The sequence below is a fragment of the Crinia signifera genome, chromosome 1 (genome assembly GCF_055691185.1).
Source record: "Crinia signifera chromosome 1, ASM5569118v1, whole genome shotgun sequence".
In the NCBI taxonomy this organism is placed as follows: domain Eukaryota; kingdom Metazoa; phylum Chordata; class Amphibia; order Anura; family Myobatrachidae; genus Crinia; species Crinia signifera.
This window is the reverse complement of record NC_139217.1, coordinates 189,345,265-189,370,075: the sequence shown is the minus strand read 5'-3', so window position 1 is coordinate 189,370,075 and position 24,811 is coordinate 189,345,265. Positions and strand designations below refer to the sequence as shown.

Below are 24,811 nucleotides of genomic sequence, written 5' to 3'. Positions count from 1 at the left end.
TTCCGGCTCACGAGCAGGGAAGGGGATTCTACTCAAGCGTATTTGTGGTGCCCAAGCCGGACGGCTCGGTGCGACCAATTTTGAATTTAAAAGATCTAAATCTGTACATTTGCTATCAGAGATTCAAGATGGAGTCCATTCGGTCAGTAGTGGCGTCCCTGGAGGGAGGAGAATTTTTGATGTCGCTAGATATAAAGGACGCATATCTGCACGTTCCCATATGGGTCCCGCACCAGAGGTTTTTGAGGTTCGCAATAAACGATTGCCATTACCAATTCAGGGCTCTGCCGTTTGGCCTGTCATCGGCGCCCAGAGTGTTTACCAAGATTATGGCGTGCATGGTTGCAGCTCTCAGACTCAGGGGTATTACAATTATCCCGTACTTAGACGACTTGTTGATCAAGGCTACAAGCCGGGAAAAGTTGGTCGAGGATGCTTTGGTCACATGCAGATTCTTGACAGATCTTGGTTGGGTCCTAAATTTCAGAAAATCACATCTAACTCCGTCCAAAAGATTAAAGTTCCTGGGACTCATCTTGGATACAGAGAACGAGACTGTTTCGCTTCCCATGGAGAAGATCACAGCCATACAAAGGATGGTTCGTCAGATCCTCGCTACTCGCAGAGTGTCGGCTCACGTTTGCACTCGTTTACTGGGCATGATGGTGGCCGCGTTCGAGGCTCTACCCTATGGTCGGTTTCATACCAGAACTTTCCAAGGAAACCTTCTGTCCCAGTGGTCAGGGTCCCATTTGCAGATCCACAAGAGGATTCTTTTGTCCAGGGAAGCACGGCTGTCTCTAAATTGGTGGCTGTCCACTCAACATCTGTTGAGGGGCCGCAGTTTCAAGCCCTGCGATTGGACCATTCTATCGACGGATGCCAGCCTGACAGGTTGGGGGGCGGTGACCCTAAACCATACCTTTCAAGGAAGGTGGTCCATGCAAGAGGCGAAGTTGTCCATAAATGTGTTGGAGCTCAGGGCCATCAGACTGGCGTTGTTCCAGGCCCACGACTTGATCAGGGGCCGTTCGATTATGGTACAATCGGACAATGCGACGGCTGTTGCATATATAAACCGCCAGGGGGGAACCAAGAGCAGGGCAGCAATGAAGGAGGTTCGGCCAATTCTAGAATGGGCGGAGGCCTTTGCCCCCAATTTCTCAGCAGTGTTCATTCCGGGGGTGGAGAACTGGCAGGCGGACTATCTCAGTCGCCAGGATTTTCACCCAGGAGAATGGGCCTTGAATCCGGAGGTTTTCGATATGATAACTCGGAGATGGGGCACTCCCCAGATGGACATGATGGCATCCAGGCTGAATCACAGACTTCCCCTCTACTGTGCCAGGTCGAGGGATCCAGCAGCGGTGGCGGTGGACGCCTTATCAATCCCTTGGGATTTCGAGCTGATCTATGTATTTCCCCCGTTTCCTTTGATACCGAGGGTTCTCAAGCAGATAAAAAAGGGATCAGCGTCTGTAATAATGATAGCTCCAGATTGGCCGAGACGGGCCTGGTACTCGGATCTGAAGGGTCTACAGGCGGACGTCCCGTGGCGTCTACCTCTCAGGGAAGATCTGTTGCAGCAAGGACCATTCGCCTACCCAGGCTTGATGCAGCTGCGTTTGACGGCGTGGCTATTGAGGCCGACCTGTTAAAAAGGAGGGGAATCCCGTCGTCGGTGGTTCCCACCATGCTAAAGGCTAGGAAGGAGGTCACCTCTGCGCATTATCACAGGATCTGGAGGGCTTATGTGGCATGGTGCCAACAGAAGAAGGTGGAAAGAGCGGTCTTTCGGCTTTCTCGGTTTTTGGAGTTCCTCCAGTCGGGTTTGGACAAGGGGCTGCGTTGGAGCTCTCTTAAGGTCCAGATTTCGGCATTATCGATCTTCTTTAACCGTAAATTGGCACTTATTCCAGAAGTGCAGACCTTTTTGAAGGGGGTCCTGCGGCTGCAGTCCCCTTTCATTCCACCGTTTGAGCCTTGGGACCTGAATTTGATCTTGAAGTTCTTGAAGTCTGACTTATTTGAGCCTCTCGAGGGAGCGGATCTCAAGTATTTATCTTGGAAGACGGTTATGCTTCTGGCCCTTGCTTCGGCCAGGAGGGTTTCAGAACTGGGGGCGTTGCTTTGTCACCCTCCGTTTCTGATTTTTCATAGAGACCGAGCAGAACTTAGGACTAAACCTAATTTCCTTCCGAAGGTGGTCTCAAGGTTCCATGTGAATCAGCCGATTGTGGTCCCGGTTCTGTCGGGCTCCGCGGAGTCTTTGGACGTGGTAAGGGCGTTACGTGTCTATGTGGACAGAACGGCGTCTTTCAGGAAAACTGAGAGTTTGTTTGTTCTCTACGGTGCAGAAAGGAAGGGATGGCCGGCATCTAAACAATCTTTGGCCAGGTGGTTGTGCTTGACTATTAAGGAGGCGTACGCAAGGGCTCGTATGCAGGTTCCGTCACGCATTTCTGCACACTCTACTAGATCGGTCAGCACCTCGTGGGCGGCAGCCCGAGGGGTATCTATTTCGCAGGTTTGCAGAGCTGCCACCTGGGTGGGCTCCAACACCTTTGCGAAGTTTTACAGATTTGACAGGTTTGCCAGAGAGGAGTCATCTTTTGGCAGAGCTGTTTTGCAGGATCCTCAGCGCTCGCCCTCCCGGGTGTAGTGCTCTGGTATTATCCCACACGTGAATACTGCAGTGTCCCCTGCTGCTGGTAGGAGAAATAAGGAATTTGGTACTTACCGGTAATTCCCTTTCTCCGAAGCAGCAGGGGACACTGCACGCCCTCCCAGCGCTGAGTTTTGGGTTTTGTTTTTTTCCTGCCGTAGCTGTTCAGCAGTCCTGTTTAATTTCAGTTTTAGCGGTCTTGCTAAATTTAAGTCTGTTGACAGATTTATGTGTTGTGAATTGAATGATTGTTGTCATTAATGTTGGTTTTGTAGGTTCCTTCGGTGGTCTACCTCTAACTCTCTCGGACACGGTTTTTCTAAGACTGGGGTCCGGGTGGGAATAGAGGGGGGAGGAGCCAGCCACATTCAAATTTTCACTTAAAGTGCCGACTCCACCAATGCACCCACTCTATCCCACACGTGAATACTGCAGTGTCCCCTGCTGCTTCGGAGAAAGGGAATTACCGGTAAGTACCAAATTCCTTATTTTTGTAATGTTGTATTAAGGCCGCCCTTTGGAGCAATTTAAATTGTTCCCGGCATAGGGAGTGAGTGCTGTGTGTGCCTAGCCAGAAGTATGCAATTCTGCCATTAAAAGCTGCTGTGGGTGCCCAAATTGCAGACTTTTTGCACATTTCAGCTTTCCACCTCAGAAGGCTACTTACTAGCTGACCTATTTATTTCCAAAAATCTCTCAAATTATAGTTTGATGCAGTGTGCGGTCCCATGCGCATCGCACTGGACCCTCTGAGTCACCTCAGCAGGAGAAGCAATGTGCGGGATTGCTTCTGGCTTTGGGTGGGCTTGGCTGGGATTGCATGTGATATATTGAATGCAAAGGAACCCGGCAGCTCAAGGGAGCACTGTGTGCGACTTTCCCCAGTGGAAAGCAGTGTGGGGGCCTTCAGACTACATGACTTGGTTCCAGTCATTTACTGACTCACTTACTGTGCACCTGAGCAAGCACTTAATATTATCTGCTTACTTTCTGTTCTTATACAGGGTCAGACATCCAACATTATCTGCGGGAATGGCTACTATGCATAAATTCACCTAGTGGTCTTAATAATTTGGCCACCCCAGTGTCTGTCAAATATATGTATAATAGTGTATATGTCTGAAATAAATAAAAGGGTGAAGGTTCCATGAAAACTGTACTGTGTGGGAGGAAAGATTTAAGATCTTAATTTGCAAATTAACGCATTCTGCGAAATTTTACTCATGGTCCTTCAGTATTTACTGTTAAATGGCTAGCACTAGTATTTCTATATCGCTCCCTGTAGAGGGCGTGATTAGGGCATTTGTAATACTACACAATTAGCATTTGCTACAATACATTAGTAGAGTAGTGTTCACTATGTGCAGCTGAGGAGGATTATTCCAGACACTGTTTAGTGTTGTTCTACTTATTTGAATGTTGTACATTACTGATTTATTGTGTACATGCTGTACTATGGAGCAAAGCCTGTTGCACAACATACTGTTGCACAGCTGCGGTTATAGGGTTTTTCTTTTTCCCCTTTAAGCTTTAAAAGCAACTGAAGATCAGTGTAGCTTCATAGAATAGAACATATAACCGTGCTGTAGCTTTATACTTGAGAACCATTTTCTTTCCTGTGGTTTTTCTTTGTCAGCAGCATTATCATGCTATTAAGTAAAGTATTCCTAGTCTCCTGTCAAGTTCAAAGCCAACTTTCCAACCACAGGTATATACTTAGTGTTATGGTTATTCTCTAATTATATAAAAATGTAAGGAACAGGGTATGTTCTATGAGCTAACCCAGGGAATCTGTTCATTATTTTAGCCTTGTGCATTTCTGAAATGTGCATTACCAATTCTAATGGACAGAAGCTCCTTTGTAAAACCAACTTAATAATAAAAATGTGAAATATATACACACACACACACTATCTGAAACATACTTGTAAACAAGTCTCTTGTTCACAACTATTGTTCTGTGCGACTTGGTAGTACACAATAGTGTAGTACACAATAGTAATAACAACGGTACTTATGAGTTATCCGGGCGTCCGATTTTTAGATCGGGACATCGCATCGCATCGCATGCGACCATCGGATGCGATGCGATGACCCGATTTTTCCATAGGAATCAATGTTAAAATGGACTGAGTCCATTTTAACATGGAATTCAATGGGAAAAAGGGGTCCTTTTCATACCCCTACTATCCAAGTGGGCATGGAGTTGGATATAAACCTGTGGCGAGCGTAGCGAGCCACCGAGCCCGAAGCGTGGCGAGCGTAGCGAGCCCCGCGAGGGGACACGGAATACCGGCCCCTCGCGGGGCTCGCTTCGCTCGCCACGCTTCGGGCTCGGTGGCTCGCTACAGGTTTATATCCAACTCCATGCCCACTTGGATAGTAGGGGTATGAAAAGGACCCCTTTTTCCCATTGAATTCCATGTTAAAATGGACTCAGTCCATTTTAACATTGATTCCTATGGAAAAATCGTGTCATCGCATCCGATGGTCGCATGCGATGCGATGCGATATCGCATCTGATTGTATGCCTTAACTTAAGGCATACAATCAAAAAATCGGCAGCCCGGATAACTCACAAGTACCATAACAACTCTCAGCAAAGCCACCTGTCTTCAAACCCAGGTACTTATTAATCTTATACTTATTGATCCACCTTCGTTTAATGTTCCAGGGCCCTCCACACAGTCCCCTCTCAGCCGAATATAACCAGCAAGAATACGGCACTCTGGAGTCAGTCAGTGCAGGTAAAGCGGTTTCTTTGTTCCAAATCCAACATGTTTTGGGTGAGTACACATGTTGGATTTGGAATAAAGTAACCTTTTTACATGCATTGGCTGACTCCAGAGTGCTGCATTCTTGCTGGATATATATATATATAATCACACACACACACACACACACACACACACACACACACAAGGTGTGGCTATTAAGTAGATTGTTGTTATCATTCACTTTTCATCATATTAATTACATTTTAATCCCATTTCTCTATGTACTACCTTTCTGCATCCACACACTGCTGCATTCTTATCTTCCATTGACCAAAGCCACTACTATCTTATCAGCTCCGTCTATTTATTTATTTATTTATTTATTATGATTAACTGATGCAAAACTAGTTTCATTGGGTACAGATTCAACTTTATTTATTTAAAACAGTGTTGGTTGAAAATTATTTCAATTAATTCATTAGGGGGTAGATGTATGAAGCAGTGATGAGGGAGGATAAGTGATAAAGTGCCTTTACTTTATCACCGGCCAATCGGCTTCTAACTGTCCCTTTTTAAACCCAGTCTGTATAGATTGGGTTTAAAAAGGACAGTTAGAATCTGAATGACCGGTGATAAAGTACCAGGCACTTTATCACTTATCCTCCCTCATCAATGCTTCATACATCTACCCCTAGATGTTTTATCATTAACAGCCTTTCAAACGTTTGAATCTGTTTCCTGCTTTAGTTTAAAACTGCACAGTTATGGAATCCTACTGGAGCGGGTGGATGACCATGAACTGAGAGGTGGCTACAGGATCACTTAAAGCAGACCGCTGGACAAATTCACTAACATCCCAGCTTGCACGAGGTTCCTCGCCCGATAGGAGAACGGGAGAATATCCTGGATTTTGCATGTAGAGCAGGAACTGGTATCTGTGATATCCTGTTTGTGTTGGTACATTTGGTCGATGGTAAGATGATAAGACGTTTCCAGTTACGTCTTCCCCTCTGAGGAGAACATCACCTGGTATATCGGTGATGAGCCAGTGTCTCCAGAATCTGTATATTGGCTTGAGTCTGCTTGGAACATCTGGATCGACCATAATCAATGTATACATCATTTCTGGCTTGGCATTGTCGTATTTGATCCATGGAGGTCCCCAATTTTGTGTCAAGCCACTATGATATCCATTACAGTTTGGTATATAAATACACGAGGCATCACCCATCTTGGGGTATATGACATGAAGATCATTACTGCAGAAACTGGTGTCGTCTCCAAGGATAGGCTCAAAGTCGCATGAAATAGGCCTACAATAAGTGATGGATAAGAATGAAAGCAGGAATCCAACCTGAAATAATAACCTTGACATTTTAGCAAGTATTGTCAAGAAGTCACCACTCTGCGTTCTGGCCAGTGCTTGTCTGCAGACTCTGATGCTTAGCCCCAGTGTTATGATTCTAGATCTGTGATGTCATAATGATGTCATAATTACTCAAATTTGAATGATGGTTCAGTTAGCTCTGTCATTCTGTGATGTCATAATTACTTAAATTTGAATGATGGTTCAGTTAGCTCTGTCATTTCCATGAGCTTACGATTTCAAGTGGTGGTGGGTTGCATATTGGAATGCTATGCTATTCTTCTGAGATTATTGAGGGGTCTAATTTTTTATATCCTTCCGTCTAGTTCTGACTTAGGGACCAATTAGCGCCCTCCATCACTATGTCTTTCAAGAGGTGGTCACAGAATATGTCCAAAGCCACAACACAGAGTAATTTTCATTGGTGTTTGTTAATCACACTTTTGCTAAAAAATTGTTTACGGAATAGTAATGTCCTTAAAATTTAAGTACAATCTGACTTTTCCAAATATAGTATTTTGGATGATATTGACATTTCTACAATTTTCACCCAACCACACTCCATCGGCAGTGGTCACATTCCAAATGTCCTGGTTTACACTTTTATTAGCTCACTGCAAATCAGGAATATCTCTTAACAACTTTAATGGTAGAGTCAATGATTGTGTATTTATTTTTAAGTGTAATTCTATTACTTACACAAACTATTGGAACTGAATTTTGTCAGCACATTTAAAACTGCAAGACTCTATCATGACTGATGCTTGTATACATCTATGTATTTATACAGTAGTTTACTGAAGTAGAATCAGTTAGTGGCATTGAATAATTCAAACAAACTCATCTGTTCCCTCCCGTGCTATAGTGGAGAACCCGACAGCTGCTGTTTCAGTGGTCAAGTCCAATAAGGCATAATATTGAGCCACAGCCCAATGCCCTTTTCAGTGTGTGTCTATTACACCTTCCTCAAGGGCCTGGAAGGTGTGAGAGAGAGACACACACACACACACACACACACACACACACACACACCCACCCACACCCACAGTGGCAGAACTCCCGGAGGCAAAGGAGTCATCTACCACGGGGCGTCAGCCTTAAAGGGGGCACTGGTTCAATTTGCCTCCTGATGTTCCGAGCCAGCAGGATGGGAGTCTCTGCAGAAGGGCCCCGGGCCCCGACACAAGCGAACCTGTAATTGTATGCTGCACTGGGACCCTGCTCATTAGATATGCACGAGAGGTGACCCAGGCAGTAGTAGCAGGTCCCTGCCCCCTGCATATCTAATGAGCGGTGACCCGGCACAGTCCATATTGAATGAGTGGGTCCACGCTCATTAGATGTGCACGGGGATGGGATTCGCTAAGCAGTGGTTTAACTGATGTGCTGACTGGCAATCACTGGCGGGCCTCCATGTCACTGCATGTCTCGTTCACTCACTTGCAGTATCTAGGGTTGTGTGGGGATGAAGCGGCAGGCACCGTGCAGCATGCGCGGAGGGAAGATCTCCGAGGCTGTGACGCCTACTGATCAGCGTGCTAATGTGACCCTAGCGCACTTCCAGGATTCGCTTTCTGCCGTTCGGTGGCTGTAGTCTCATGGCAGTCGCTGTTTGCCTGGCGTGTCCAGGACTGTGTTGGGGATGCTGCGGCAGACATTGATTGCTCTGCACTTATTACAGTAAGTGGCTGTATAGGAATTGATCAAATGCTGTATTTAGGTGTTAGTGTTCCTGCACTAAGCAGCTCACACAGGTTAAACATCAATCAGCTTAACTACCCTGTTGCCATAACTTTACCTTTCTATCAATCCTAAATGTCTTTCCCTCCACCCATATGTCTGTGTCCCCTTCCCCCTACACCCATCTGTCTGTGCCCCCTTTTGCATACACATTTCCACACTATGTTCAGCAGAACCTCCCTTAGTCAGGTCTATGGGTACTCTAGTTACCCACTCATGGTCCCCTTCCTCTAAGAATAGGGGTCTACCAACAGTTTTACAGTCTGATAACTCAGCTGAGGGGGATGATTTAATAACAGAGTAGGGACAGTTTCAACAGGATTCTGATCTGGAGTAACCTGTAGTGGAAGAGCCAAAGGATAATTCCCAGGTAATAGAGATGGAGTCATGTTTGTTTATCCCGGGGGCGAGCTATAGCTTTCTGTCTCTGTGTGCTGTTTGCCGAGAATGTAATGCGTGTTCCTGTGAGACGCTTGCACGCCCCATTTGCGGCAATAGTATTCCCATGCATGTTTCATGCTTGTGCGCCCCCGTCTTGTCCAAGAACATGCCGAACCTGAAATCTATGGCGTTCCTGTGGGATAAACAAGCCTGGCTCCATCTGTAGATGCCCTCATTAGACTTCATCTGACCTAACAGTGCAGGTGCCGAACTTCCTGCATCTGTGTCCATTTTTGGTGGTAATTTTTCCTGAATTTCAGGAGTTGAAAGATCCACTCTTGAAAATATGGAAAAATCAGCATAGAAAATTCCAGATGTCTAGACGTTTGAATGTATACTACCGCTTCACAGATGAATCTCGTGTCAAGCCCCCTACAGACACCTTGATATCTAGACTTTAAAGTTACGCTTCCTATTATGGGACCTGTTTCATTGAAGGAGGCACTTGACAGGCACTTGGAGACCACCTTAAAAAAATATTTATAGAACAGCTGGGTCCCTGCTTTACTTGCCTTGTGAGTTAACAAAGCTGTTGAAAAATGGGCGGAGGAACTCGCTATACTGTGGGTTTGATTAGAGTAGAATAGAATCAACTTTATTGGCCATGTATGCTTGCGCACACTAGGACTGCACTTTTGATTACAGTGCAGCATCAAGCACGGATGAAAAGGGGGGGGGAGCATTACATATATTACAGAAAGACATTACAAGCATTTCATTTATAGCTACAACTATGGTGGTCAGGTCGCCGAGTAGGGACATGTTGTTTGGCTGTTGATATTGGGATTGCATTCGCTTTGATTGGATTGTTCAGGTGATGAACGGCTAACGGAAAGAAGCTTCTTGCGGATCTGGACGTTTTGACGGGGGTGGGCCTGAACCGTCTTCCGGATGGTAGAACAGATTGTGACCAGGATGCAGCTTGTACTTTGCGATCTCAGCGCATTTCCTTACCCTGGATGAGAACAGATCCCTTATCGTGGGGGAGGTCGGTCCCTATGATCCTTTTCCATAGCCTTCACTACACTCTGCAGTTTTTGTTTGTCGTTCTCGCTTGCGCCACCGTACCAGATTGTGATCGAGGAACATAAGACGATGGCGGTGTAGAATACGCACAGCAGCTCCTGTGGGATGTTGAATTTCCTGAGTTGCCTCAGGAAGAACAGTCGCTGTTGGGCCTTTTTGATGTTTGTGGTTATGTTTAATCCCCATCTTAGGTCGCTGGACATGGTTGTCCCTAGGATTATGAAGGATTCAACCTGCAACATCACTGCGTTGGCTATTGTTAGCGGGACCAGTGCATTTGTTTTTTTCCTGTCGTCGACCACCATCTCAACTGTTTTGGTGGGGTTTAGATTGAGGTTGTTGTTGCTGCTGCATCAACCTAATCAACCTAGGTCACAATTAATCCCATTGACAGAACACATTAAAGAGTCCGTGTCCCCTATGGATTCATAGAAATGTAATTATCGTTAAGTACCAGATTCCTGTGTTTGCCAACTATAGTAAATATAAGGATTTATTGATCTACAGCATCCCCAATTTAAAGTATTGGAAGATTCAGTTTACAGAGTTTTTTTTTTTTTTTTTTTTTTTTTTTTTACATTGTCCAAGTACAGTACCCATTCGATCACAGCTACAGGATTTAGGCCACGTATAGATGGCCACTTTCATTTATTGGTAGCGCTGTACACATCAGGTGCCATGTGGTGCCCAGGAAACGGTATAAGCCTTTCTTAATTCTCCCCCGGGACTCCTGTGAAACTAACCAATGTTAATCTGGGGTTGAAGATTTATGCTGATTCCCACCCGATGCGTACAGCACTGTCAATCCATAGGAGATCCATTCTAGAATTCCCTAGAATTGTTCCCAAGTCAGTCACTTGTAAACAAAGCATGCCCCCTCTCTGACAGCCAAATGTCCTTGTACTCCACCCTGAATAATGTCAGACCATATAGATGCTAAACTATGTCACCAGCAAGATGCTGTATTGTGAGTAGCTTAGCTCCAATAAGGATGATAGGGAGAGCTGTGAGAGGAAATTAGGGGATTATTTCTGTCTTGTTTACTAATTTGATGCACTAACCCTTGTCTGAATGTTTTCTTCTGCTTTGTTTGCAAGTATAGTCTCAGTCTCTTAATTAAATGCCCTGTGGATTTAATTTGGCTAACGGGTTCCCAACGGATGCCCATGTTAAACATAAGCAGCTCTGGCTTGTCAAGATGCAAGTGTCATACATTTGTGCTACAGGAAAGGTTCTAAAATGAACCTAGCAGTTTATCCACAAATAAAGTAACATGGATTATTAAAGAAAACTAGATTGTAGGTCTCGATTTACGTATTTGGTGAAACTGTGTAAGAGTATGGGCCAGATTCTCTAAACTTCAAAAGTGATAAAATGGAGAGTGATAAACAGCCAGCCAACCAGCTCCTAACTACCATGTCACAGACTGTGTTTGAAAAATGTCAGGCAGGAGCTGATTGGCTGGCTGTTTATCACTCTCCATTTTATCACTTTTGAAGCTTAGAGAATCTGGCCCTATGTCTTTAAAAAAAAAAAAAAAATAGACAAAGTTAACACTGATACGTATTTACAAGTCATGAGCAGGTCTCAGAGGGTGATAGGTTGTCCCCCTTGTGATCTCACCAAGCGCAGGCAGGAAGTAAAGAGCAGAGAGGAGCCTTTTTAACCCAGTGCATACTGTGCATGTGTTGGGATCATTTGGTCAACAGTCCCTAGGTCGACTCTGTGGGTCGACATGCTGGAAGGTCGTCAGATGTCTAGGTCAACATGGCAGAAGGTTGACATGAGTCTAGGTCGACAGGGGACAAGGTCAACAGGTGTCTAGGTCGACATGGGGTTAATTTTTTTTTTTTCCTTACCCGAGTGTCGACACGGTACTTGTGAGTTATCCGGGCTGCCGATTTTTTAATCGCGCCCGAAATCGTGGGCATCGCGTCGGTCGTGGCCGTTATAAGGAGCCGCGACGCGATGCCCGCGATTTCCCATAGACAGTAATGTTAAAAGACACGATGGACCAGATTTCCGACCCGATTTCCCATAGACAGTAATGTTAAAAGACGCGATGGACCCGATTTCCCATAGAAAGCAATGTTAAGATAAAATGACAATGTGAAATTGGCCAATATGGCCATTTCACATTGGATATGTTTTAAAAAAAAAATGTTTCATGGCCCCCCACCACCGTTAACGCCACCTCGCTATTGACGCCAACCCGAAGCGTGGCGAGCGCAGCGAGCCCGCGAGGGGCGGCAGTACGCGTCCTCCGACCTTTTCATACCCCTACTATCCACGTCGGCGTGGAGTTGAGAATAGAATAGTGTGGCGAGCGCAGCGAGGGGACGCGGACACCTGTGAAGCCCGCAAGGGGACGCGGATACCTGTGAAGGTATCCGCGTCCCCTCGCGGGGCTCGCCACGCTTCGGGCTCGGTGGCTCGCTGCGCTCGCCACACTATTCTATTCTCAACTCCACGCCGACGTGGATAGTAGGGGTATGAAAAGGTCGGAGGACGCGTACCGCCGCCCCTCGCGGGCTCGCATGTTTTGTTTCATATTTAAATTTTTATAGTTACCAGTTTACCTAGTTCTTATGTTTTAAGTATTTAAAATGTTAATAAACTTTTATGAAAACCACTATACATTTTATTGTGCAGATTGCTATTCACACACACAGGTGAATGGGGCCTAGCAGAGAGGAGTGCATGGAATACTGCAATGGTGGACAATGGTTATATATATATATATATATAATCTCCATTGCAGTATTCCATGCACTCCTCTCTGCTAGGCCCCATTCACGTGTGTGTGTGTGTGTAATATATATATATATATATTACACACACACACACGTGAATGGGGCCTAGCAGAGAGGAGTGCATGGAATACTGCAATGGAGATTATATATATATATATATATATATATATATATATATATATATATATATATATATATATATATACACACACACACACACGGCCCACCCGAGCAAACAGTGACATGGTCGGGTGCACGGTTGACAAACCAGTGCTCTATACGCACTATATACATTGGTGGCCACAGTGGGCATGCATAGGAGAGCATTGGGAGTGCAAACATACCAGGTTGTTGTTCTGGGAGATGAGACAAGAAGGAGAGTCCAACTGCTGCGCCAGCACTGTTTGCTATGTGGAAAAACATGGCGCCGGGGGAGTGTTTAGGAAATGCCACTCAAATAGGCTGGATCAAACGACGGACGGACGGACGACGGAGGCGGCAAAAAACACTCACGATCTGCATACGATTGACGGTCGGTCGGCCTGGGATTGCCGGATCCTACCTGCAGCACGTAGGACCAAAGATGCGACCAAACGAGTGGCGTGTACGCGCATCGGATCGGAATCGGATCAAATAAATGACAAAAATGCACAAAAGTACATACAATCTGCATACAACCGGTCGGAATTGGATCTAAATTGACAGAATCGTGCCCTAGTCGTCCTGGTGTGTACCCAGCATAAGTGAAGCTGGCAATCTTTACACTGCAAAACTAAACTAAATCCATTGGAAAGATAGTGGGGTGGGGGGTGCCTAGGACATCCATGGAAGACAGCAGTGGCAGATTATCATAGGATTCTATCCCTGGTAAAGAAAACCCCAATTCGCTTCAACCAGCTAAGTGAAGAAACCTTTCCAGGAGGTAGATTTTTCATAATGTAAGTTTACCAGAACAAGAAGACAATGAGATTAAGAAGGTGCAAACCATTCATAAGCATCATGAATGGAAAGGCAAGAATAGTCTTTGGCAAAAAAGTAGGTACTTGTTTCCTAGCACGGCACCCGCGATTTTGATTGTATGGATCGTGGCCGCAAAAATCGCGTTCATCGCATGCCAACCAAATGGCATGCGATCGGCGCGATTTTTGCATTGGAATCAATGTAAAATGGTCCCTGAGACCCAATTTTACATTGCTTTCAATGTAAAAAGCCCCAAACACCCTCCCCCCATTTTCATTGTAAACCCCCCCTCATGGGTGAAATGGCCCTCCATTGTTAACGTGAAGTTGATTTTATAAAGTGTGGCGAGCGCAGCGAGCCACCGAGCCCGAAGCATGGCGAGCGGATGCGCATAACTTCACAGGTATACGCGTCCCCTCACGGGGCTCGCCACGCTTTGGGCTCGCCACACTTTATAAAATCTAGTCCGCGCCGACGTGGATAGTGGGGGTATGAAAAGGCCACGATTCGGGTTGGCGGCAATACTGGGGTGGCGTTAACAATGGGGGGCATTAAGCATACTTAATACCCATGAGGGGGCATATACAATGAGAAAATGTAAAATAGTGTTCATCGCATGCCATTATAATAGGACGCGATCAATGCGATTTTCTCTTTACCGGCAATTAAAGCTGGTAATTGACAGAAAATTGCGTCGATCGCATGCCTTAACTACCTTAACTTAAGGCATGCGATCAACCCCGACGGGCGCCGTGCTAGGAAACAAGTACCAAAAAGTATTATGAAACTGCATTCTTTGGACAGATAAGTAACCTGTACCAGAAAAATCCACCATGAATCAGTTTCAGCATGGCCAAATAGCAAAACTAAGGCAAATGCTGGGATGTGTAGTTCATCAACAGCTGGAGGGCCGCTTATTTCCCACCCCTAGTTTAAAGGATACTGCGCTATCTGTTCTACATGGCAGAATCAGTGAGATAGCATAGCCATACATGTTTACAGATGGGAGTGGGTCACTAGTGTTTATTGATAATGTGACAAAAGCAGCCAGATGACATCTCGGGCGAAATGTAATAGGGTGCGATTTTTTTTCGTAAGAAAAAAATCGCACCTTTAAAAATCGCGTTTTTTGCCGCGAATTCGCATATGTAATGAGATGCGAATTTGCGGCAAAAAAGTGCGATATGGTGCGATTTTGGGCGCTTTTTAAGTCCTGAGAATGTGCGATTTTCAGTCATGAAAATCGGCACATTTTCAGTACTGTGCGGTGTGTGAAAAAAAAAAACGGCGTGCGGTCCCCCTCCTAAGCATAACCAGCCCCGGGCTCAAAAAGCCGTGCTGGTATCATAAAATCACAGGAACAAACAAGTTGGGGTTCCCTTGATTTAATGAAACCAGCACCAGGCTCAAGGTCCAGCGCTGGTTCCCAAAATACGGGGGACAAAATGACTAGGGGTCCCCCGTATTTTAAGAACCAGCACCAGACCCAACAAGCCAGCAGGGTAATGCCACAGCCGGGGGACACTTATTATATAAGGTCCCGCGGCCAAAGTATTATCCCCGTGGCTGGTCAGCATGGGCAGGGGAAGTGGGGACCCCCCCAATGAAGGGGTCCCCCCCCCTCCAGGACTTACCAGCCCATGCTGAAAGTCCGGGGCTGTCCCCGATGCCCCTGGGCTGTGGGCATCGGGCTGATGAAAAGTGTAAAAAAAAAAGAATCAAAACTATTGTCTTCTACTGAAGAACTATGAGTCCCAGCAAGCCTACCCGCATGCTGGGACTTGGAGAACCACTACCCAGCATGCGGGGCATTAAAGGCCCGCTGGCACTTGTAGTTCCACATTACAAAAAATAGTTAAATAAAACACACTGACACCCAGAAAAATAAAAGTTTAATTCATACATAACACACACATACTGATACTTACCTACCTTGAGCCCGTAGGTCGGTCCCTGGGTCCGGGGCTCCAGGGCAGAAGAGTCCGGTTCCGGGGCCTTGGTCCTGGTTCCGGGGCTGGTCCTGGGTCTGGGGCTCCAGGGAGTAATATAGGGCGATATAAAATATGCGATTTTCGGGAAATGCCCGAAAACGGCATATTTTGCGGGAAAAATCGCCCAAAAGAAAAAACGCCTCCCATTACATTTCGCCCCTCAAGTGTATTGTAGTTGAAACTGCCTTCTTGCCGGAAAGACGGCAGTTTCTGTTTTGAGAGGTCAGAAGGGGTTCCGACCTATTCAATAAGGTCTGTTTTCCTCTGACAGGTCGGAATACTCCAACCTTTTGGAAACCACATGGATTGGTGGAATAGCCGCAGATCCACATGCTGTTTTCGGAAGCCCAGCCAAATTCGACCGTTTTTGGCCCTGTGTCTGACCATCTCAATCAGACAATGAAAAAAGTTGGATTGAGGCAGAGAGGACGGGCCAGGTGAGCAGCAGCAGCTCACCCGGCTATGTCCTCCCTCCCCAGTCGCTCACCCGGTCCCGCAATTTGGCTGGATGAGCAGCAGCAACTCACGCAGCGAAGAGGGCGCCGTCCTGTCTCCAGCTGTTACAAGCCTGTTGCCGGCTGGGTGAACAGCAGCAGCGGCCAAATCCGACCTCTGATTGAACAGGGCATGTCGAATCCATTCTGACAAATGGATGTCAGAATGAATCCAACATTAATTGAATACACCCCATAGTATTATCAGATTCAGCAAAGTTGATGGAGCTTCACAGTACAGATGGACAATGACCCCCCCCCCAAAAAACAAGTACCAATCTTACTTTCAAGTATACTGCAGAGCATAGAATTGCTTGCAGTAACCGTAAGTCTGTTAAATGTGTACATGTTTGAGGCTCAACTGTGCTGAGCCAAGTGGCAGGGGCTTATTACATTTTAAAGATGACGGAGGTAATGCTCAACCTGCATTTACTAACCTAATCAATTTATTTCAGAGAGATAGCTTTTCCGGCTATATACGCAGAGATAGATATATATATAGATATATATCTCTATCTGTTGTGGTAAGTGTCATTAAGTATATGAGGTGCCCTAATAGGTGCATGTCTGACTTGCCATGTACAGAAACAATAAATTCTATATGGATAGAGAGCGCTGGAGGCCCGGATGTGTAATGTGGTGCGCAAAGCCAGACAATACTAAAAGAACTCAAAGGGGAGCTGGTAAAACCAATAACAGAATTATTCAACCAGTCACTAGCTACTGGAGTAATCCCAGAGGACTGGAAAACAGCGAATGTAGTCCCACTGCACAAAAGTGGAAGCAAAGAAGAGGTAAGCAACTATCGACCAGTGAGCCTTACATCAGTAGTAGGGAAATTGATGGAAACACTCTTAAAAGAAAGAGTTGTAGAATATCTCAAAACCAGCAATTTACAGGATCCAAAACAGCATGGGTTTACTGGGGGAAGATCATGTCAAACAAATCTTATTGACTTTTTTGACTGGGTGACTAAAGTAATAGATCAAGGTGGGGCTGTAGATGTAGCTTATCTAGACTTTAGTAAGGCTTTTGACACTGTCCCACATCGCAGACTGTTAAATAAACTTGAAAGCTTGGGATTGGATTCTAAGATAGTTGAATGGATAAGAGCCATGGTTGCAGGACAGAAAACAGAGAGTTGTAGTAAACGGAGTACAGTCAAAGGAGGGAAAGGTTACAAGTGGAGTACCCCAGGGATCTGTACTTGGACCAGTGCTTTTTAATATCTTTATTGGTGATATTGCAAATGGAATTGAGGGTAAAATGTGCCTTTTTGCAGATGACACAAAGGTATGCAACAGGGTAGACACACCAGGAGGGGTAAAACAAATGATTGATGATCTAGGTAGATTAGAGGAATGGTCAAGAGCATGGCAACTACAGTTTAATGCCCAAAAATGCAAAATCATGCACTTGGGTTGCAAAAATCCAAAGACTAAATATAGTATAATTGGCACTATAATGGAAACTACTGAGGAAGAGAGGGATCTAGGTGTCACTATTTCAGGGGACTTAAAGGCAGGTAGGCAATGTAACAAAGCAATGAAGAAGGCAAGTCAGATGCTTGGTTGCATAGGGAGAGGTATCAGCAGTAGAAAGAAAGAAGTAATAATGCCACTGTATAGGTCATTGGTACGACCTCATCTAGAGTATTGTGTTCAGTTCTGGAGGCCATATCTCCAGAAGGATATAAATACATTAGAGACTGTACAAAGAAGGGCAACTAAAATGGTGCATGGCCTACATCACAAAACGTACCAGGAAAGACTAAAAGATCTTAATATGTATACTTTAGAGCAGAGAAGGGAAAGGGGGGACATGATAGAAACTTTCAAATATATCAAGGGTTTTAACAAGGTACAGGTGGGAGACATTCTTCACAGGAAGAGGAGCAGCAGAACACAAGGACATGCACTGAAACTAGAGGGAGGAAGATTCAGGGGAAATTTGAGGAAGAATTACTTCACAGAAAGAGTAGTAGATAAGTGGAATAGCCTCCCATCAGAGGTGGACGAGGCAAATACAGTAGTACAATTTAAACATGCTTGGGATAGGCATATTGATATCCTTACAAAAAAATAAGGATCAAATATGGTTTGAGGTAACATGTTAAAAAAAGGGGCAGACTAGATGGGCCAAGTGGTTCTTATCTGCCGTCAAATTCTATGTTAAACTTTTTTAATGAGGCATTCATTTGCAAGGCAAAACCATGTCAACCTGTTCATGCATTGACCATAACCATGTCAACCTGTTGCTTGTATATTGTGTGACCACATCGATCTAATAGTGATGACCTAGACATCATTGTCCTAGTGGGGCAGATGTATTAAGCCTTAACAAGAGATAAATGCCAGGGTGATAAGGAGAGATAAACGTCCAGCCAATCAACTCCTTACTGACTTTTTTCAAACACAGGCTGTAACATGGCAGTTGGCAGGTGATTGGCTGGACGTTTATCTCTCCTTATCACCACTGGATTTATCTCTTGTTAAGGCTTAATACATCTGCCCCATTGTCTGGATAGAGTGCATAGTTTACATGTCAATTTTAAAGCATTGATTGGCTACTGACTCTATGGCTAGTGATGCCAAGTCCAGTACTATAAATCATGATTACATTTCTCCATTTATAAACTGTACAATGATATGTTTGTATGTATACCATGATTCCCTGATAATAAAACACCATAGGGCTTATTTTCGGGGTAGGGCTTATTATCGGGGAAACACGGTAGCTGTGAATTTATGGAATGCAAGATCGTAAGAATGTAATCTAGTCGAGAAATTGGTAGATTTCAAGTAGGATCAATAAACTGTTTCTGCGGTTACGTTGTTAATTTGATGCACAGTACTTTCAATTGGAGATTTGCCTTTTTGGGGTTGCAAACATCACTGACATACAAAAGATCTTGGGGTCCCTGGTGAATAAAGGTTTCCACTATTGATGCACTAATCCAAACCTAGTCTATATTACATTACCTCTTTAAATCCAAGCCATCTGTCATAATTGCCAAAATGGTCTTCCACCCCCAACTTTAGCCATTTCACCTTTCCTGACTGATGAAATCCATGAACTGCTAATGAGCAAGAATGATGCCCTTGTTCTGCCTCCGTGTTTAGGACAGACTGATATTACTGTTGAGTGTACAGCATTGTAGAATTTATTGGCATGTTTTAAATAATAATAAAAAAAACAGGTAATCCACAGTTAGAATATTGATCAGCATTAAAGCCACATAAACACGGGGCAATGTGTTTTCAGAGAAAGTTTGCACTTCACCAGGGAGGGGGTTGAAGTGGAAAAGTATGGGGTAGTGCTAATTCGAGGGTCATCCTCACCATAGGAGATATGATAAAGCAATACGAACAGCACCCTTTAATAAATAATCTGTGCATTTTACTCAACACCTCTTTTTAACTATTTTTCTTCAAACTGCACTATAAGCACAAGACCAACCCCACCCCAGAAAGTGCGCTGTTCCTATTGCTTGATCATGGGGCAATGTGTGGCTTAACTTTTGTGCTGAGAGATCTAGTTAGCACACATTACTTGGCACACATGGCCCTATACACACATAGCTATGTGTGCTGAGCGATCTGTGCTGGAAGGGAAAGCCACTCAGTGCATACACACTGAGTGATTTTTTTTTTCCCCCTGCCCGGCGCTGTCAGCAGGGGGAGGACAACAGCTTTGCATAGCGCATCCCTATGCAAAACCGTAATACCAGAAGATGAGCGGCTTTCCCGGCGATGATGCGAAACGCGCATCACCGCTCACCAACGGGCCATACACACTGGGCGGCTTTGAGCTGAAAGCCGCTCAAACCTGGTGTTTTGAGCGGCTTTCAGCTCAGTGTCGCCCAGTGTGTAAGGGCCTTTTGCTTACCTTGTACTTTGCTGCATTGTAATATATTTCTACTTGGTTTCAACAAAATAATAACAGAGGCTTTCTACAGTCTAATGAGAAAGGGAGTTTTTTTTTTTTTTAAATAGGGTTAAATGGGAAAGAGATTGTATACATACACATTGGGAGCAAATAAAAATGGGAAAATTGTGCATTTGTCATAGAAAAGCAAGATTTATTCTATCTGATGTTGATTTATTTGTTCATTGTGTAAGATTAGTGCATCATCCTCATGCAGGAATAATAACAAGGTTTTACAGCACTGCTTAGGGGATTTAGAGAAGCTAGCGGATACTGATCTAATGCTGGTGCAGAGGTCAGCTAGCACTGGCTCACTATAATGTGTTCTTGTTCAGGAGTAGGAGAGGCATGAAAAATGTATAGACCAGTGCGGAGATGCATGGTTTTACATGATACCTTTCTGATATGATCAAATGATTATAAACTGGTCATAAATTATAAATGAGCTCTCATACACTCTTCTTTAAGTCAATATAACAAGGTCTCCGTCAAGTCAGGACACAGCAGGCAGTATTCAGTGTTTGTACAGGTATTTAATGGCATTCATGCAGCAAACAAATGTCACAGTAAACAAACTTTACATGAAAACAAATAAATACATTTTCCAACCAGTGCTGAGTATGTGCGGTGTCTCAATGCCTCTATTCACTGATAGTCCAAGTCCATGGCACTGCAATACTTGGGGCCTATGAAGTGGCCACTTTTTGGCATCAGCACTCCAAGCAGCAGAATAAGCAGAGACTTTGGACCTTATTCTAGTTGACTCGCAAAGCTGTGAATTTCGCAGATTTGCAAGTCCACCCAACAATCCGCCCCCCCCCATTTGCACACCGCACCCCACAGGTATACGAATGGATGTTTTGCATAAACATCCATTCACAGCCTTGCGTGCGTCGATTTTGCAAGTGCTCACAGATCTAAGACCTCTGTGATGTCTTGGATCTGTGGGCAACTGACATCCACGGTCGTCAGCTGCCCCCCACCCCTGCGTGTGAGTCACGGGCGTAGCTAAGGGTTCATGGGCCCTGGTGCGAAAGGTCAGCTTGGGGCCCCCCTACATACAACAAAATTGTGGAACTACACGTCCCAGCATGCCCTGCCACAGATTTTAGATAATGGATTTCTAAAACTGTGACAGGGCATGCTGGGACGTGTAGTTCCACTGTAACAGTGGAACTACACATCCCAGCAGTTTTAGCAATTTTTCACATAAACTCAAAAGCCTGACAGGACTCACTGTAGTCCGATACAGGGCGCCGGGCGGTCCTGCTCCTGGCAGCCTACTCCACTCCGCTATGCTGCATCAGCTGGCTCAGCCCAGGCTGTGTCGGGCGCCGACGTGCTGTGTGATGGCGCGGAAGCGGAGGGAGAGGGAGGTTGGAGCCCGCGTGCGTCGCGCTGACGTCACGCGGCAAGGGGTCCCCTTCCTATTGGCTGCCTGCGGCTGGGGACGGGACACGGTGGCCGTATCTGAGCTGTGATTGGCTGCAGCAGGGGGATTCGGAGCCGCTGCAGCCAATCACAGCTCCACCGTGTCCCGTCCCCAGCCGCAGGCAGCCAATAGGAAGGGGACCCCTTGCCGCGTGCAGGGCCGGCAACAGAAATCTTCGGGCCCCATACACTCAAATCTGTGCGGGCCCCCATCACCCATGACACATAAACTGGATGTGCCCTGTGCCCATTACTGGAATGCTGGGGGACAGGGAGGGAGGGTTCACCCTCACCCTGCGGCCTGCGCTCTATCACAGTGACGCACTCCCTCACCCTGCGGCCTGCGCTCTATCACACTGACGCACTCCCTCACCCTGCGCTCTATCACACTGACACACTCCCTCACCCTGCGGCCTGCGCTCTATCACACTGACGCACTCCTTCACCCTGCGGCCTGCGCTCTATCATGCTGACGTGATCCCTCACCCTGCGGCCTGCGCTCTATCACACTGACGCACTCCCTCAACCTGCACTGTATCACACTGACATGCTCCCTCATTCTGTGGCCTGTGCTCTATCATAACTTGTGTGCCTGTAAATGGGACATACGAGCACCCCTTTTAATGTAATGTGCGGAAGCCAGGCTGCGAATAGTTCCAGCCAGGTACAGTGTGCTGCAATGTGCATAAAACAAGCAGCGGCACCTAGAGGCTGGTGGTTAATTTTTACTGCATATACATGTATATCACGCAATGCTGCCTATATATACATATTACACACACCAGCAGCATGTTTTAAGTATTTCTTCGGTTGTGCCACAACTACTTGCTAGTAACTAGATCTATATATGTGTGTATGTATATACATATATATGTATATACACCAGGGCTTGACAAATTTTTCTAAAATCTAGGAGCCAGGACAAAAGTGTAGGAGCCAGACAAAATAAAATCGCCCTCATCTTTGCGGCCACCGCTTACGCTATGTGACTTAAGCATCATCGTCCGCTCGCCACGCTTCAGGCTTGGTGGCTAGCTGCACTCCGCTTGTCACAACTTTACTTAAAGGTAATAGATGGTGGCATGCACCCAGGGTGGTGGCACGGTGAAAATCCGTAACTGGCATAGGAGGTGGCCGCAAAGATGAGGGAGTACCAATAAAAATTACTGAAAGCTTGGACATGGTGTGTATGCTGCACAGAAAATAAATATATACTGCATTTCTAGAATAAAGTCAGTAACTGGATAATGTCAACTGAAATTTAGTTGACATTATCCAGTTACTGACTTTATTGTAGAAATGCACCATATATAGCTCTTCTCTGCATAATAATTTCTTTTTTGACTGCCGCACCACATTTATAGTTCTATACATATATACATAGTGAATTTAAAATGACAGGCCACCACATTCTGTATTAATTATATTAATGTGCAGGGTTCCCTTGAAAACTGAGGGGGTCGACGGGGAGGAGGACCAAAGCACTGCAGGAGGGTGGTTGGATGTTTGGCAGACTAGAGCCGTGGCTTACTACAAGGTGTACAGAGCTAGGGCAGGGGAGCCATACTACATATATGAGGCACACACAGAAGACAGACCTGGGCTGGGGATGAGGCTCCGCTGGCCCCCAGGCAGTGCCTCGGGGGCCTTTTCCAGATGTTGGCGGTGAAGTAGTAGGTAGCAGCCACCACCAGCTTGGCCAGCCTGGACCAGGCTTCCAGGAAATGGGGCATATTCTGCGGCAGCAGCAGCATATTCTTAGGCAGCAGCTCCACTGTGTACCAGGGGCAGATCTAGACTTATCTTCCTATAGATTGTAAGCTTGCAGCAGGGCCCTCCTACCTCCAAGTCTGTCTGTTGTTACCCAGTTTATCTTATCACTGTCTACTATTGTAAAGCGCAACGGAATCTGCTGCGCTATATAAGACACTGTAACGGAATCTGCTGCGCTATATAAGACACTGTAACGGAATCTGCTGCGCTATATAAGATACTGTAACGGAATCTGCTGCGCTATATAAGATACTGTAACGGAATCTGCTGCGCTATATAAGACGCTGTAACGGAATCTGCTGCGCTATATAAGAAACTGTAACAGAATCTGCTACGCTATATAACACACTGGGTACTTATGTAATATCTGGGCTCCCGTTTACTTTTTAATCTTGACCCTCCGCCCTCCAGTCCCAACCATGATCCACAGTAAAAAGCAGTGACCCTTGGTATATAGCAAGACCCAGTATACTACAGTAACCTAGTGACCTCCCAGTACTTAGTGTCACAGGGACCCCCAGTACACAGTGTCACAGGGACCCCCAGTATATAGTGTCACAGGGACATATGAGCATACACAGAGTGAGCCCCCCGACTCCCACACATGCCTAAGGTGCCCCCAGGCTGTACCACCTCCTCCAGCTTGCACTACAGCTGCAGAGCCATTAACTGCAGGTAACTCTCCTCATGGGAGCTGGGCACGGCTGCCAGGGTCTGAGCATGCGGGAGGAGGACGCGGCGGGCTGTGTGGGCGGCTCCTCCCGGGTGCCGGACCTGCCCGGCTCTGTAAACTATACATTGCCCTCTCTACCTGTCATCCCCCAGTGTGTACACGCGGTTGAGGAAGGCCGAGGGGAGTGCAGGGCAGTTGCAGTGTGCAGGGAGAGCACTCATTCGCTGCCGCACCATCACCGCGGTGCACTGCATATCATCCAGCAGCCGAGGGGGCACAGGAGGAGGAGGGACTCCAGCTTGGCTCCCAGACGGCCACACAGTGATTGGCTGCTGAGCGGCCGCTGCAGTGATTGGCTCCCTGGCGGCTCACAGCTGCAGCAGAGCGCGTCCTCGGGGACCCCTTCAGGTTGTGAAACTGAGTCCCCGGGGGGGGAATTCAGGGTAAAATGTGTGCTATAACCGCTGATATCCGCAGCTATGTGACCCCCTTAGGCAGGAGCTGGGACACTGACTGTCCGTCCTAACTCCTTGACACACAGCGGCAGACGGGCAGACCACACAGGATCTGGTCGCCAGACAAGAAATTCTAGTCGCCGTGGCGACCTGGCGACCGGGGTTTGTCGAGCCCTGATATACACACATACATTTTTTTATTAGCACATCGTCTTCAGGCAATAAAAACATGAAAAAACACAGTACCTTATATCCTCGCCAAACAACACGTGCTGCCGGAAGCCAGGCCCACCGCTGGGCGGAGGATGCACATCAACTGACGTCACACCACTGCCGCACGGTAGCCATGGCTACCAAGGCAAACAAAACCGTATACAATTTTTAAAAACAAGCCATGGG

The 24,811-nt window shown here is 46.0% G+C and overlaps 2 protein-coding genes across 3 annotated transcripts in view; one reads left to right on the top strand and one right to left on the bottom strand.

Moving 5' to 3' along the window:
- The window catches only part of RAP1GDS1 (Rap1 GTPase-GDP dissociation stimulator 1), a 162,721-nt gene that overhangs the window by 24,749 nt on the left and 113,161 nt on the right, over positions 1-24,811 (top strand). The window lies entirely within an intron of this gene.
- Positions 6,155-23,244, bottom strand: LOC146027086 (phosphatidylethanolamine-binding protein 4-like). The gene is made up of 3 exons (XM_083158085.1): positions 23,110-23,244; positions 8,741-8,826; positions 6,155-6,695 (listed from the first exon to the last, which is right to left on the bottom strand). Exons 1-3 carry the CDS (start codon positions 23,242-23,244, stop codon positions 6,155-6,157), a joined length of 762 nt encoding a protein of 253 aa, XP_083014211.1.